We start from the raw sequence: 16,091 nt of genomic DNA on the forward strand, positions 1-16,091 counted from the left end.
TCACTGCTGTGCTTACGTTTCCCACACAAGTAATTACGGCAGGATCAAAAAAGCCCCGTCAACAAGTGCAGTACATCAGGGACCTACTTGGTCTCTGGTTCCCGGCACACACCTCCTAAAACTGTGGTAACTCCTGAGGGTGCAGGGCGCTGGGAGCAGCAACTCTTCTTCTACGTTTGGTCTTTACCAGGTTCTGACACAAGAGCTCCCAAGACCAAGTCCCTCGGACCCCCCGGAGGGGTAAGTGTCTTTCTCACGCTGAGGAGGTCGCTGGGTCCCCCAGAGAGCTTCAAGGTGGGGCTTGGGCACCCCAAAGACCAAGCCATGATTAGAAGCTTAAAACGTTCAGTTCCAGCCCCCAGCCCCTGGAGAAGGAGAGGGCTGGAGGGGAATTCCTAACTGATTGTGCCGACACGATGCAGCCTCAGAAAAATCCCTAACACACAGGGTCCGGCGCTTCTTGGTAAACACATCCACGTGCCAGGAGAGCCGTGCNGTCCCCCAGAGAGCTTCAAGGTGGGGCTTGGGCACCCCAAAGACCAAGCCATGATTAGAAGCTTAAAACGTTCAGTTCCAGCCCCCAGCCCCTGGAGAAGGAGAGGGCTGGAGGGGAATTCCTAACTGATTGTGCCGACACGATGCAGCCTCAGAAAAATCCCTAACACAGGGTCCGGCGCTTCTTGGTAAACACATCCACGTGCCAGGAGAGCTGTGCACCCAACCCCACAGGGACAGAAGCCTCTGCACCCAGGACCCTCCCAGACCCCCCCCCGTGCCCCTTCAGCTGGCTGCTCGCCTGCACCCGTTCTCACGCCCTTCAGTACATAATAAACCTGTCAGCGTGAGTGAGTGTCTCCTGAGTACTACCACCATTACAGCAACTTACCAAAGCTGAGGGCGGGGGGAGTGGGCACCCCAATTTCTATCCCAGTTGGACTGGGTCAGTGTGAGTAACCTAAGGGCCCTGAGGACCCACTACTTGCAACTGGCATCTGAAATACGGGCAGCTTTGTGGGACTGAGCCCTTAACCTGTGGCATCCGACACTAATTTCATATAGGCAGCCTCGAAATTGAATTGAATCGTAAGACACCTAGCTGGTGTCAGAGAACTGGTTGGTGCAGAAAAAAAAACAAACCACGCATTTGTGTGTAGAAGAAAATAGGTTCCTATTCCACAACGCGAAATACTGCCGTTCCAGTGCTGAGGCCAGTAACTGGTTCAGCACGCTCCCTCTCAGGAGCACTGGCCGGGCCCGGGCGTGTTACCCTCGTCCTTCTCTCTCCCGGCTGAAGGGCCCCTCTTTTGCTTGCGCTGCTTGTCCCCTGAGCCGACACAGCCCAGCTGGCTCATCTCTACCTCTGTAACTTTCTCTTATAATTAAAAAATAAAATAAAATAAAAAAGAACAGGTTCAGAATGAGTATCTGTGATTTGCATTTACCTGCTCATTGAGTAAACCATAAGAGATCTTTACAAATTTTATGAAATATCAGGTTATAGATACAAAAGGACTATGTTTTATTTAATTAAATATTCACAATTTTATGGTTATTAGTCTTTAGGGCCGCAGTAATTATATTCCTAAGGAACTACTCAAAGTAAAATAAAATAATTTTAGGAAATTAAACTATTAACGCTTCTTTCAGATGTTTATATATCCACTGCTTCTCAGACCCACACCATTAAACAGTATTACAAGTTTTAGTTAACAAGATGAATTTATTCTGCCCTGGCTGGTGTGGCTCAGTGGACTGAGCACCGGCCTGCGAACCAAAGGGCTGCAGGTTCAATTCCCAGTCCGGGCACACGCCTGGGTTGTGAGTCAGGTCCCCAGTAGTGGGTGTAAGAGCGGCGACCACACACTGATGTTTCTCTCCCTCTCTTCCTCCCTTCCCATTTCTCTAAACATAAATAAATAAACCTTTAGAACAAAAAGACGAGTGCACTCTTACTGACATTGAAACACCTGTCTCGAACGGTGCGGGTTTGGCTCGTGCACGTGGCTCAAGTGCTCCAGCAGAGAAACGAGCAAGAGCTGGTTGGCAACCGCAAAAGGGAAGGTCGGCTGCTGCTGGGGTCCTTTCAACACCTGGAGCTCTGCTGGGACATCAGACTCTAAAGGCCAGAAAAGGAGGTAATCGTCACACATGGCACACATATCTCAGAATGACAAAATAATACATTCTTTTTTTCTTTTTTAATTCTATTTTAATTATTGTTCAAGTACAGTTTTCTGTCTTTTACCCCCATCCCAGCCCACCCATCCAGCCGTCCCCAGCTCCCTCCCATTTCCACACCCCCCCTAGTTTTTGTCCATGTGTCCTTCATACTTGTTCCTGTACAAAACAGTACATTCTAATTAATAAAACAAACTATTTAAATTTAAGGCAAGAAAAACCAAAATAGTAGTTAAGCTGAGTGGAGTTAATCAAGACAGACTTTCCAGGGTTGAGTTTTGACTTGAATTCTGGAAGTTGGAAGACTAGCAGAAAGATGCCATTGGAGGAAGGGAGAACGGTTTGTTTGGTAGTAATGATGAGCACAGAGGTAGAAAGGAATGAATTAATGAGTATCCAAGCAAACAAGCATGGCTTCCTTCTGTCAGAGGAGCACCAAGGCCCAAAGATAAAAAGGACATTTGACAGAGGAGAAAGGGAAGGGAAGGAAAGAAACTACTCTGAGCACACGCTACATTATGTACAGGTGTTTTGGATGCACAAGCTCACTTAACCCTCACGATACAGTCAAGGGTAACCACTCCCATTCCACAGACGAGGACACTGCTCTTGCAGAGACAGTAAGGAACGTGTAAGCAGGCTGACCGGACGGACTCCCAGGTCTCTGTCCTCTTTCCACTATGCAAGGCCAACCAGACTGATGAGCGTGCACTCAACGTCAATAAATTCTCACTTACTGTTTATTTAATACGTTATTAAACAGGCCAAAAACACAATGAAGGAAACTGCCTCGGGACTGTGAACAAGTGGCCTGGAAGGAGGCATGCAACAGCCAACAAGGAGTTAGGATGAGTTAGTAAAGGAGGTTGAGTGACGGAAACGTGGAGAGAAGGAATGGACTGGCCGGGATTTGAAATGCTAGGAATGGAAGCAAGGAGGTGTCAATCAAGAGCGGAAACCGGCAAGAGGGCTGGTTAGAGGAGAGATGAGACACCTCAAATTCTCCATAGCTACTGACCCAACTCAATAGGAAATGCCCTGCAGAAACAAGGGCCATGTCCTACACCTGCTAAACTTGTCCCCATTTCAAATACTCTATTCCATTCTCCTTTGTGAACTACCAGAAGTCCTGGGAAAGCCCCAGTTTTCAAATCCAGATTTCATTCACGAGTGTCTTCTCTTACCTCTACATACATGGCCAAAAACAGACCTGCATATATGCAGGTGTACTGTTCACCTTAAATAAATACTTCTCTGAGTCTCAGAAAGAAAAAAGATGAAAAATGTGGCCACGTACAAACTTCTCTGTGTAAAGGCACCTTAAAGTTAAAAATATAAATCACAAATTCAGATATAGTACCTGTATCTGTACTCCACAAGACTTCTTCACAGAAGAAGAAAAGGTTAATAAAATTTCAGATGGTGTAGCTCAGTGGATTGAGCATGGGCCTGTGAAGCAAAGGGTGGCCAGTTCGATTCCCAGTCAGGGCACATGCCTGGGTTGCAAGCCAGTTCCCCAGTGGGGGATACATGAGAGGCAACCACACGTTGTTTCTCTCCTACTCTTTCTCCTTCCCTTCCCCTCTCTAAAAATAAATAAAAAAATATTTAGAAATTTTTCAGAGCCCTTACAAGCTACTAAAAAATGAAGCAAAATTAAAAATTCAAATAGCTTCAACATAACTAGTAACTAATGACATACACATTAATATAATTTCGGTACAGGCTCTGCCATCAGACTGGCTCCTATTAAAAGCCGGGGTACCTGGTATTGTTCTGGTCATAAAAAAGCAGACCAAAAAAAAGCAGACATTTTCAAACCCAAAGGTGTAAAAGTATTTGCAACCTTTGGCAAAACATCCTAAAACTTAAATGCGCAAAACCCTGACTGAGCACTTTTATTTCTGGAAAAACATACCAAGGAAATAACTCCACAAAGCACATCAGATACACACAAGGTCTGTCCAGAACAAGTCCAGCCATTGTTAACATAATGAGACCAGCTGGTGTGACTCAACCGGACAGCCGAGGAGAGTGGACTTGAATGCACATGCATGAACAATGACAACTTCACCGTACTAGTCAGTGGGGGCAGCAGACGCCATTGAGTGAGCATGTGTACTGTGTGGTATCTCATTCAAAATGACTGAGCAAGTAGAGCAATGAATCTGTAATAAATTCTGCAGTAAGCTTGAACATTCCTCCACGAAAACTATTTGGATGATTTAGAAGGCCACAGCTCTGGACAAATGGGGGTTGGCAGCTTCATCACGACAACGCCCCTGCTCATGCACCATGTCTCATGCAGAATTTTTTGGTGAAACATCAAATCACCCAGGTGATTCAGCCCCACTACAGCCCAGATTTGGTGTCCTGTGACTTCTGGCTTTTCCCAAAACTAAAATCACCCTTGAAAGGAAAGAGATTTCAGACTGTCAATGAGATTTGACAGAGTAGATGATGGTGACTAGGAGAACTGTGTGGGGTCCCAAGGTGCCTAATTTAAAAGGGACTGAGGTGTCACTGTTGTATGTACAATGTTTTATCCTTTAATAAATGTCTCTATTTTTCATATTACATAGCTGGACACCTCTTTCTGGACGGACCATACATATACACACCCACAAAATGTTCAGCATAACACTTTAGAACATTTACAGTTGGTAGGTATGTTATATACATATAACAGATTACTATGCAGCTGTTAAAGACAATGGTGTCTAGAAAGATTATATCATAAATAGGCCATTATCAGGTCAAAGAAATAGTCTATAAAACAGTAATACTAATGAATTTGAGGAGAGTCAGATAATTTCAAACACACCAATATAATCTTTATGGTCATCATTTTAGCAAAATGAATCAAAACCATTTTTTAAAAATAATGTACTTCTTTTACTTAACAGATTCTACTCTGTGTATCTATTCTGATGAAAAAAATCAGACATTAACAAAGATGTATGTATACAGATGTCAAACCCAAGATGTCTATGTCTAATGGTAAAAGAAAAAAAGACAAACCTATTTTCCAACTTTAGAGCAAAGACTAAATAAATGGTGGTACAGAATGTGATAGTCTTAAAATAATATTTTAAAGGCTAATTTATGACCAAAGAATGTTAATATAATGTCTCACTTAAAAAACAGATCATGCCCTGGCTGGTGTGGCTCAGTAGACTGAACACCAGCTTGCTAACCAAAGGGTCGCTGGTTTGATTCCCAGTCAGGTCACAAACCTGGGTTGCAGGCCAGGTCCCCAGCAGGGGGCACATGAGAGGCAACCACACATTGATGTTTCTCTCCCTTTCTCCCTCCCTTCCCGTCTCTAAAAGTAAATAAGTAAAATATTTATAAATAAATAAATGAAATTTAAAAATCACAATTTTAAAATACATGTATTTCATAGCTCTATAAATCTACACACATAAAAAGAATGGAAAGAACTACAGAGGCAAAATTTCTGATACTTTCAATGATCTATGAGCACAATTTATAAAAGGAATGAATTACAGTGGACGTGCTGTTTCCCAGTTGGCCTGGTTGCTCCTTAGCACCTGGCACCTCCCCGGCGAACCGAAGCTGTTAATCACTAGCAAATGAATACACCCAACTGTTGGCAGTGAGCTCTTTTCTGGGATACCAGGACAGGCGGCCTTCCCTTTTTCTTCATTACTTCCTTAAATTTTTGTGACCAATTTCTCTAAATTTCTATCTTATTTGGACAAAATCAGATAGAAACCTTTAACCCAGGCATGACACCTTTCTTTGACAAACAGTGTTAACACAAAATTCATCTAAGTTGTCTCTAGCTGGTGAGGTCCTTTTTTAATTTTTTTAAGATTTTATTTATTTATCTTTAGAGGGGAAGGGAAGGAGAGAAGGAGAGAAATATCAATGTATGGTTGCCTCTCGTGTGTCCCCCGCTGGGAACTGGCCTGCAACCCAGGCATGTGTCCTGACTGGGAATCGAACTGCGATCATGTGCTTCGCAGGTCCCCGCTCAATCCACTGAGCTATACCAGTCAGGGCTTAAATTTTTTTTTTAAATTTCTTCTTCAGACTTTTCTGTATTTTCAACAGATTCTGTAACATGATTTTTTTAAAAATAATATACTGAACTCTTAACAGTGGTCAGATTATGGTTAGGAGGGTTTTCTGCTTATTTATACTCATACTTTTCTATGTTCTATAATGAAAAGACTCTACTTTTTAATAATCATGATAATAACAAAAGAGAATGCCTGGTCCATGGAATCAAATGAAGCTAATATAACAAGAAAATAACAACTTTAAAAACACCAGTGAATAAGCGACTAAAATGCAAGAAAGAATAAAACTGAAAGGAAATAAAGGCTGAAGCTGAAAGCTTCCACTCTTCCAGTTCTGGTCACGAAACCAGAGGAATGTGGCTAAAGGGAACGGCAAGGTCAAGTCCCCTTATAAAACAATAAGAGATAAGATCTAGACCTGGCGGGTGTGGCTCAGTGCACTGAGTGCTGGCCTGCAATCCAAAGGTGGCCAGTTGGATTCTCAGTGAGGCACATGCCTGGGTTGCAGGCTATGCCTCCAGTAGGGGGCGTGTGAGAGTCGTGAAGTTCCTCTCCTACCTCCTTTCCCCTCTAAAAATAAACAGATGGGGGAGGGGGGAGGATAACAGGGGAAAGAAGAGGAAAAATAAAAAATAAATAAAAATAAGCAAATAAAATCTTTAAAAAAAGATCTAGCTAGATCCTAGGTGAAAGAGGTCTAGACCTCTGCCAACTAAGAGAGGAGGAGATAAACTGGAATGGGATTATTCAACGTCCTCCGGAAAGTATGAACCAAATGCCCATTATTAAATGAAAGAGGGCCCTGGCCACCAGTTCATTGAAGCACCGTCTGGTACACCGAAAGGCTGCAGTTCAATCCCTCGCCAGGGCACATGCCTAGGCTGTGGGTTCGATCCCCAGTCGCGGCTCATACAAGAGGCAACCAATTGGTATTTCTCTCCCCTCCTCTCTCTCTAAGATCAATAAACATATCCTTGGGTGAGGAATAATAATAATAATAATAATAATAATAATAATAATAAATAAAGAGGAACCTGGAAGATTAACCTGAAGTAAAAATTCTGGGACACTTGGGTCAGGTGAAAGAAGAAAACTCAGTGAGTTCGACAACGGGCTTACTGTTGGCCCTCCTTCTACTTCAGGGAGAAAAACCAAAACAGTCCCTTTGATTGGAGGCTGACGCTGGCTCTGCAGAATCCCGGAGCAAGGAACTGCACAGCGCAGGTTTCAGAGCACACCTAGGCTTTGAATCCTCTGCCTCTACCATCAACTGTCAGTGCGACTTCCTCCCACCACACAGAAGACCTTGGAGAAACCACTGAACTGCTCTGGTTTGACGTCTACTATACAAATGGAGCTACATTTTTCACAGACCTTACTTTTCCCATCCAACACTCTGGGTCTCTCTGGAAGAGAAGCAATATGTAAACAAAACAGTATCATTAGTAACCTAGGAGGAGAAAAATTTTAAGAGAAGTTAATCTAAGGTCACGCCCTTCAGGAATAATCTTCAGTTTGCAGAAAACTTTATCACAATCCTACAGACAAGCCACACCTGCACGATTACAGCTGGGGCTTTTCCTATGACGTGACCCTGTGTTTGGGAGCTGCTCTAACAAAGCACCTTACAGCAATCGGTCTGGCTACCGAAAAGTAGTCATCTTACAACCGTCCTGTGAACAGTCTGTTTTTGTCTCCTGTTGGCATCAAAAATTATAGGTGGTATATGAGGATGAAAATCAAAGAAGTTAAGAAATTAAAACCTTTCCAACTCGGTTTGCAACTTTAAATCAACTTTACCATCTTAACAGTTGTTTGATGCTTTGGTTGAATGCGCATTCTGTAGTTATTGCATTTGAACTACCGTGCAGTGAAAACCTCCCTGAATCAAGGTATTCGTGCTTTTTTAAAAAAACAATGTATTCATTCTTGATGGCACAACTTAATTTTTAAAACTGCCAACTGGTTGCAATTAAATAGCTTATTGCCCTTTCATTAAAATACTTTCATTGGCTACTTTGGACTGGGTAGAGTCAATGTCTTAAGTCCCTCTCATTTTAAGTTGTTGAAGACCTTGGCAGGCTATGTCCCAGTAAGCAAAAAGTCTCGAGAACACTCGAGAACTTTTTTTTAACCGAAGAGAAGGATTTCCATACTGCCTCACTACAAGAAGTCTTTCAGCTACCCTACCGGGGAAACAAGGCAACAGAAGCAACAAATCAAAACTCAGCCCAAACTGTCCCGCCCGTAGGGTCCTCCAAGTCCCGTCCTAGCAGTTGGCAACGCTCCGGCTCACCGCCTGGCAAAACCGCCCAGGGCCTGGGAGCTGGAGAGGCCTGAGGACGCCGAGTCCGCAGAGGAAACCAAGCGCAGAATATGAACGAACGAGCGGGTCGCAGACCCTCGTTTCAGTAAGTGTTCACATTACCTGGAGGCCCGCTTGCCGCCCCGCCCCCCGCACTGTACTGCTGGGGCCCCGATGAAGCCCGGATCCAGCCGCTGTCCAGGTCCTGGAACGAACCCGGAGAGCAAGTGGACGGGGAAGGGGAGAGCGCCGCGGCATTCCGGGTCCCTCACCATCGTATTTGGGCTCCGAGCCCTCCGTCGGGAAGTCGATTGCAGGCGGCGCAGGCAAAGCCCCAGCCCGGTCGCCCTCAGCCTCGCGACCCCGTCCTTCCGGGCAGTCCCCGAGCATCGCGGGCCCAGCGCGGGCCGCAGCCCGGACGCCCACCAGCCCGGCGTCTGCTCAGTCCTCCCCTACGGCGCTCGCCAACGAATCCGGAAGCAGCCCTCTGAGAGCGGAAGACCCGCGGAGGCCGCGAGCACAGGGCTTTGGGGGAGGGGCCTGGCGTGGGCTCCGCCTCTTCCTGCGGGAAGGATGAATCGGTCCTGCACGGAGGGCCCGTGGGCGCAAGCGTCCTACTGGTCTTGCGACCGGGCTAGGTACCCAGCCGCGCCTGGGTGAGCTCCGGCCGGCACTTCTGGGCGCCCCGCCTCGGTGTCCTCGAGACCTGAGTACACGCGGATGAATCAGAGCGCTCGCATCTCACGCCAAAACCCGGAGACCGCTATAGGAATCGGGTGTCTGCAGAGATTCTAACCCAAATGTTTACGTTGTGCAGACACAACAGTGACTATTTGTCATTTATTGGGAAAAAAAAATCAAAAGCATCTATGAAACCCACGTCCACAAGAATTGAACCTATTTTGGTCAACCGTTAAAACCACACAAAACGGGAATTTCCCTCCCGCTCCCCCCCGCCCCGAAAAAAACCCCAAACCGGAAAATGCCAACCAGATGCCAAAATAAAAATTCCGTTGGTTTTGAAGCAGAACTTTCAGCTCAAATGATTTCAAACCTGAAACAGCCTTTTGCAAGTGATCTAACGGCCACACTGCATTAATTTTTGAAGCCCTTAGCTTCGAAACTCCCTCTTTGCCCTCTGGAGAGGCTGGTGGAAATAATTCTTAAATCACAGATGAGATAATACAGCTGGAATACAAGCGTTTCAGATTTGGGGCCTCAAAACCTGAGGTGCAACGTGCAAGCATGTTATTAAAGAATTTTGTTCGTACACAGTTTTCATATAAAGTCATTCTGGAAGTTGTAGTCCTTCAGATAATTCCCAAAGATTAGGGATGTCCTTTTTCAGGCCCTGCTGATAGGAAGAGCACAGACTTTCTGGAGGGTGATTTATTTGTTTCCATAGCTTTAAAAATACAAATACTTAGGATTTATCATTTCCACTTTCTGGGAATTATTCTAAGGAACAGCTTAAGGGCAAGCAAAAAGACTAAGCTAAAAAAAGCTACCAAATTCAATTCCCCGTCAGGGCACATGCCTGGGTTGCAGGCCAATTCCCAGCAGGGGCCAGTTCCCAGCAGGGGATGCACCAAAAGCAACCATACATTGATATTTCTCTCCTTCTCTCCTTCCCTTCCCTTCTAAAGATAAATAAATAAAATTTTTTTTAAAAAAGCTACCAACTACACCACCGGTTGTAACACCAGAAAAAGGAAATCAATATAATTGGCAAAATACATTATGAACAACCATACAATAGCATACTTTGCAACCATTAAATATGTTCTCACACTTTTCCACCACCATGAGAACGGAGGAAAAAAGCAAACTCATTCTGGTTGGAACATAAAATAAGGCAATCTTACCCTGGCTGGTGTGGCTCAGTGGATTGGGTGCAAGCCTTTGAACCAAAGGGTCCCTAATTGGATTTCCAGGTGAGGGCACAGGCCTGGGTTATGAACCAGGTCCCCAGCGAGGGGCACCTGAGAGGCAACCACACATTGATGCTTCTCTCCCTTTCTTTCTCCCTCTCTCTAAAAATAAATAAATAAAATGTTTTTTAAAGAAGGCAATCTTTCCAGAAGTCACATGCAACTTATAGTAAGACCTTTTAAATAGACATACTCTTTGACCTATATATAGGAGTATTATATCCTAAGGAAATAATCAGTGGGGGAAAAGCATGAATCTATAAGAATGTTCATCAAAGTGCATAATAGAAAAGCACCAAAATAAACCAAATTCTAAATAGAAGAAGAGTTAGGTACACTCGGGCAATGAAATCTTATGCAGCCGTTACAAAAACTGAAGGAAAAATAAGGAGCATGTTTCTCTCTTGGCTTCCACGATACCCCACAATTCTAGCTTTTCCCTACTCGCCCTCCACCTCAGCATCCCTTTCCAACTCTCCCTTCTCCAAATGTGTAATTCTGTAGGGCTCTTGTCACGTCGCCCCAGGTTCTCTCAGGAGATAAGCACGTGCATTGCTATCACTTTCCTCGCCATCTACAAGCTGACCCCTCCCGGATGTATCTCTGCTGCCCAGACTCGCTCTCTCGGATCCCTTACTTACTCAAAAGTGTCTCAACTTTGCCATAAAGTAAACTCTTGATAGTCCTCCTAAAACCTGTTTTCCATTATGCCGCTTCCTCCATTTAAATAGCACACAATCCATCCGCTTGTTCAAGACTAAAATGTCAGTCAACATTTATTTTATATCTGGAATATATCTAAGCAGCCTACAAATTAATTAAGAATGTAAAAGCATAATACGGCATGTCAACATGTACATTAAATATACGGTTAACCAAGAAGGAACCCCAAATAGCCAATAAACATAGGGAAAGATGCACAAATTTCACTAGTTACAGGTAAATGCAAATTAAGCAATGAAATATTTTAAACTATCGCCGCCAAGATGGAGGCATAGGTGGAAACACTGTGCCTTCTCCCACAACCAAGTTTGAATATAACAAAGGTTTGGAGAACAAAGACACAGCCAAAGAACAGAAAATTGAATTATATGGAAGTCCCATTCAACTGGGATGGTAAGAGGGGCGGAGCCAGCAGCGGAGCAGGGTGGGGCAGGAAAGATCCCAGGCTGTGCAGGTAGCCCGGACACAGCCAGGGCAGACTGACCGAGGTTGCACATTCGCGCACAGTGAGATGGACCTCGCAAGCCCCAGCAGTGAACCCAGTGGTGGAGGGCTGACGGCAGTGGCACACTCGCATGCAGTGGGACGAAACGAGCAGGCCCCGGTGACGGTGGCAGCTGTGGCACCTGTGGCGGCAGCGGCGGGAGGGGGCAGACTGGACGCCATTGCTCCTCTGTGACCCCGCCCCCACATATAGCGTCACAACCCAGCGACTTAGTTGCCCTGCTCTGGTGAACACCTAGGGCTCCGATCCTGCTAAGTAACAGGCATGAACAGCCCAAAAGATGGCGCAAGAAGAACTTAAAGTCCCAGAGCTGATAACTCTAAGAGACCAAGAGATTGCCAGCCTCTCAGATGCACAGTTCAAGACACTGTTTATCAGGATGCTCACAGAACTGGTTGATTATAGTCACAAATTAGAGGAACATATGAACGCTAAACTAATTGAAATGAAGGGAGATGCACAGGAAACCAATAGTGATGGAAAGGAAACTGGGACTCAAATCAATGGAATGGACCAGAAGGAAGAACAGAACATCCAACCAGAAAGGAATGAAGAAATGAGAATTCAAAAAAATGAGGAGAGGCTTAGGAACCTCCAGGACATCTATAAACGTTCCAACATCCGAATTATAGGGGTACCAGAAGGGGGAAAGAAACAGCCACGAGTGGAAAACTTATTTGAGTGGAAAACTTATTTGAGTGGAAAACTTATTTGAACAAATAATAAAGGAGAACTTCCCCAGTCTGGCAAAGGAAAGAGACTTCCAGGAACTCCAGGAAGCTCAGAGGGTCCCAAAGAAGTTGGACCCGAGAAGGAACACACCGAGGCACATCATAATTACATTAACCAAGATGAAAATGAAGGAGAGAATCCTAGAAGCAGCAAGAGATAAGGGGACAGTCACCTACAAAGGAGTACCCATCAGACTGTCAGCTGATTTCTCAAAAGAGACCTTACAGGCAAGAAGGGGCTGGAAAGAAGTATTCCAAGTCATGAAATCCAAAGACCTATAGCCAAAATTGCTTTATCCAGCAAAGCTTTCATTTAGAATGGAAGGACAGATAAAGTGCTTCTCAGATAATGTCATGTTCAAGGAGTTCATCATCACCAAGCCCTTATTATATGAAATGCTAAAGGGACTTATATAAGAAAAAGAAGATGAAAAATATGAACGGTGAAAGGACAGCAAACTCACAGTTATTAACAACCACACCTAAAACAAAAGCAAACCAAGAGGACAGCTAGATCAGGAGTGGAACCATAGAAATGAAGAACACATGGAGGGTTAGCAACAGGGGAGTGGGAGGAGGAGAAGGGGGGAGAAGGTACAGAAAATAGCACAGACAGTAGGTAGAAAATAGATAGGGGGAGGGCAAGAATAGTAGGGGAAATATAGAATCTAAAGAACTTGAGACACGTGGTTATAAACCAAGGGGGGGAGAATGGTGGGGGAGGGAGTGTGGGGGTGGAGGGGAATGAAGGGGGGGAATAGAACAACTGTAATGGTATAATCAATAAATTATATTTTTAAAAAAGATATTTTAAATTATCGTATTTGCAAAAATTAAACATTTTTGTACCAAGTTCTGGTAAGAACATAGAGAAATAGGAACTATCATAAATTCTAAATAGCTATTTAGTAATGCTGAGTAAAGTCAAATGGCGCATAACCAACATTCAATAATTAACCCCTCTCTGTGTTGCCCTTTGGACACCCCTCTATGTGCCCATGTATATGTGTATAAGGGTGTTTCTTGGAACATTGTAATAACAAATTCAGAAATGGCCCAATATTCATCAATAGGGAAATAAATGTATTATATATGCAAACAAATATTATAGAACAGTTAGAATGAGTCAACCAGATTCACATGTCTAATCGTGGTGGGCACTGAAAACAACAGTTGCTATAAGTGGAATTTTAATTACTTGAGAAAATATGTATTTCCTACTGTGTATCTGCTGGATAAATGAGACTGCTAAATATACAAATGGGAAGTAATTATCATTTGTAGTTCTAAAAAATCAACAGTTGCAGGAGGCCTTATAATAATAATGGCTAGCTAATGTTTACTAAGCACTGCGTCAGCCCCGCTCCCTCACTCTAAGCACTTTTATGAACAGGAACTCATTCATTCAATCTTCCTAACAAATGTACAGCTTTTCCCGCCTAGTGAAGCAGAGATGGAGATTTTCCCATGGCAAGGGCAAGGGCTCTCAAAGTGCAGAGTTGGTATCCCACGGTAGGACTTCTTTTTTGCAGCATAGGTGTGTGCGTGTCTGTGTCCATCTCTGCATGCATCCCCATGTCTGTGTGTGCACAGATGCCTACCCAGGCCCTCGTCTACCTCACCCAGCACCAAGCCCCCTAATGTGAAGCCTACACATCAATATCCTCATGGACTTCAAGGTCAGTTCTCTCAGTTAGGGGGGAAGAGACAACACCAGAGGATGGCCTCACCAGCCATCTTTGCTCACCATCATGTGTCATGAGTGCGTAATGATTACCCAACAGAAGGTAAATGCTATAAATCTTAGTAGATAAATTAATGGTATGTCCATACGTGTTTGGAAGAAACGACATTGGAAGAGGAAGAAATTGGTCATCAGTTTAACGGGGACTTAAAAGATACTGTCTCACCTGAACAATTTTATTGAGCAATGTCACCCCAGTAATTTTTTTTTAAAATTGTAAAAATAACACACTGCCCCAATTGGATGGACTGGTGAAAAGAAGTTTAAGTTTATATAAGGAAACTGATTAAATAGTTCAGTAGATTGTGTAAAACTGAGGTTATATATCCATTTAATCACCATCCCTGAGTGTGATAAAATTCATCTGATGTGAAGGAAACTATAGGTGTGGCCCTGGAATTTCCAGTCTTCTCCAATTTGTCTCTCATTCCCTTATTTCGACTGGAGGACTAGAGCCCTAGCCGCCCTGGAGATATCTAGTAATTACCAATGAGGTGGAGCTTGGGAGATGGTACTACGCCACGGTTGCTAGCCCCCGAGATGATCCCCAATGATCTGTGCTCCCTGGTCTCCACACCCTCGAGTTTCCTCTCTCATTGTGCTCAGGTTACTTTGTATGATCATCACCATATGGAGAACTAATGATAGAAGACTTCAATGATTAGTTTAAAAGACACTCCCTTTCATCTTGCTCTTGTAAGCAGCCTACTTCAAGGCCCATGTGATGAGAAACTGAGTGCTGCCAATGACAGGGAAGTGTCTGGGGCAGACTCTTCGTCCCCGGTAGGACCCTAACATGAGCGCAGCCCAGGACAGCTGTCTCACTGCAACCTCAAGACAGCAGAGCCCTGGCTGGTGTAGCTCAGTGGATTAACCATGGGCCTGGGAACCAAAGGATCGTGGTTTGATTCCCAGTCAGGGCACATGCTTGGGTTGCAGGCCATTTCCCAGTGGGGGACACATGAGAGGTAACCACACATTGATACTTCTCTCCCTCTCTCCGAAAATAAATAAATAAAATATTTTAAAAGAAAAGATGAAGCAGAAAACACCAAGCTGCACCACCCTCAGACTCCCGACTCGGGGACTGCGTCAGAAAACAAATGCTTGTTTGGGAGTAACTTGTTACACAGCAGTAAGTTCGTGCACGTGCTAAACTAGATTTCAGCATCCAACAGGGTCAGGAATGGCCTAAGCGGACGCCTGGTGAAAATTCTGTTGACCTGACTGGCTACCAAGCAACAGTTGTGCTGTCATCAGGGTTAGAACCCTCCGGAAGGGGATCCTGCCAACCCTGTGAGGGGAAGTCCCAGATCTAAAGAGACTTCTCAGGTGAGCACACCTACTTCTGCTTTCCTCTTTACTTTCCCGAGTAAGGTGAACATAAGGAATCTCAATCCCAAATTGTTTTCTTTTTCACATTGTTTCTTGATATTCCTCAGGTCAGTTGACACATTTTCAATGGCAATTTCATGGGGTTACTGCCAGTTAGATAGATTGAAAAGGATCACTCCTGTTTCAACCCTTGGACTTAAATCACTTTCATTTCAATTCTGGGGCATCAACCCCAGAGTAATGTGCAAGAGATGGTAGAAACTTTTTGGTTTAACAGTTAATTTTTATTTATTTTTACAGAGAGGGGAAGGGAGAGACAAGTATCAATATGTGGTTGCCCCTCACACGCCCCCTACTGGGGACCTGGCTGGCAACCCAGGCATGTGCCCTGACTGGGAATCCAACTGGCCACCCTTTGGTTGGCAAGCCTGTACTCAATCCACTGAGAATGCTTTACTTTCATGTTCATATCCTCACAACTCTCAAATCTTCTGTACCCCTTAATGCTGGATTTTATTTTTCATATTATTCAAATGCCATTTATATCACAGTGGGTGCTCAAAGGATAAAAATGTGACTTTGTGTTAATG

The 16,091-nt window shown here is 44.3% G+C and overlaps 1 protein-coding gene across 2 annotated transcripts in view; it reads right to left on the bottom strand.

The window, feature by feature from the left end:
• Window positions 1–9,026, bottom strand: part of EIF2AK1 (eukaryotic translation initiation factor 2 alpha kinase 1) — a 30,145-nt gene extending 21,119 nt beyond the window's left edge. For both annotated transcript variants that reach the window (XM_037057841.1, XM_037057840.1), the window contains exons 1-2: window positions 8,805–9,026; window positions 1,958–2,116 (exon numbers count right to left, since the gene is read on the bottom strand). In XM_037057841.1, the coding sequence (XP_036913736.1) occupies window positions 1,958–2,116; window positions 8,805–8,922 (277 nt within the window). In that variant the 5' untranslated portion in view covers window positions 8,923–9,026. The remainder of the gene's footprint in view (window positions 1–1,957; window positions 2,117–8,804) is intronic.
• Between the last annotated feature and the right edge of the window lie 7,065 nt (window positions 9,027–16,091).

The sequence above is a fragment of the Sturnira hondurensis genome, unplaced genomic scaffold (assembly GCF_014824575.4).
Source record: "Sturnira hondurensis isolate 20B ecotype Veracruz unplaced genomic scaffold, ASM1482457v3 Scaffold0009733, whole genome shotgun sequence".
Lineage (NCBI taxonomy): Eukaryota > Metazoa > Chordata > Mammalia > Chiroptera > Phyllostomidae > Sturnira > Sturnira hondurensis.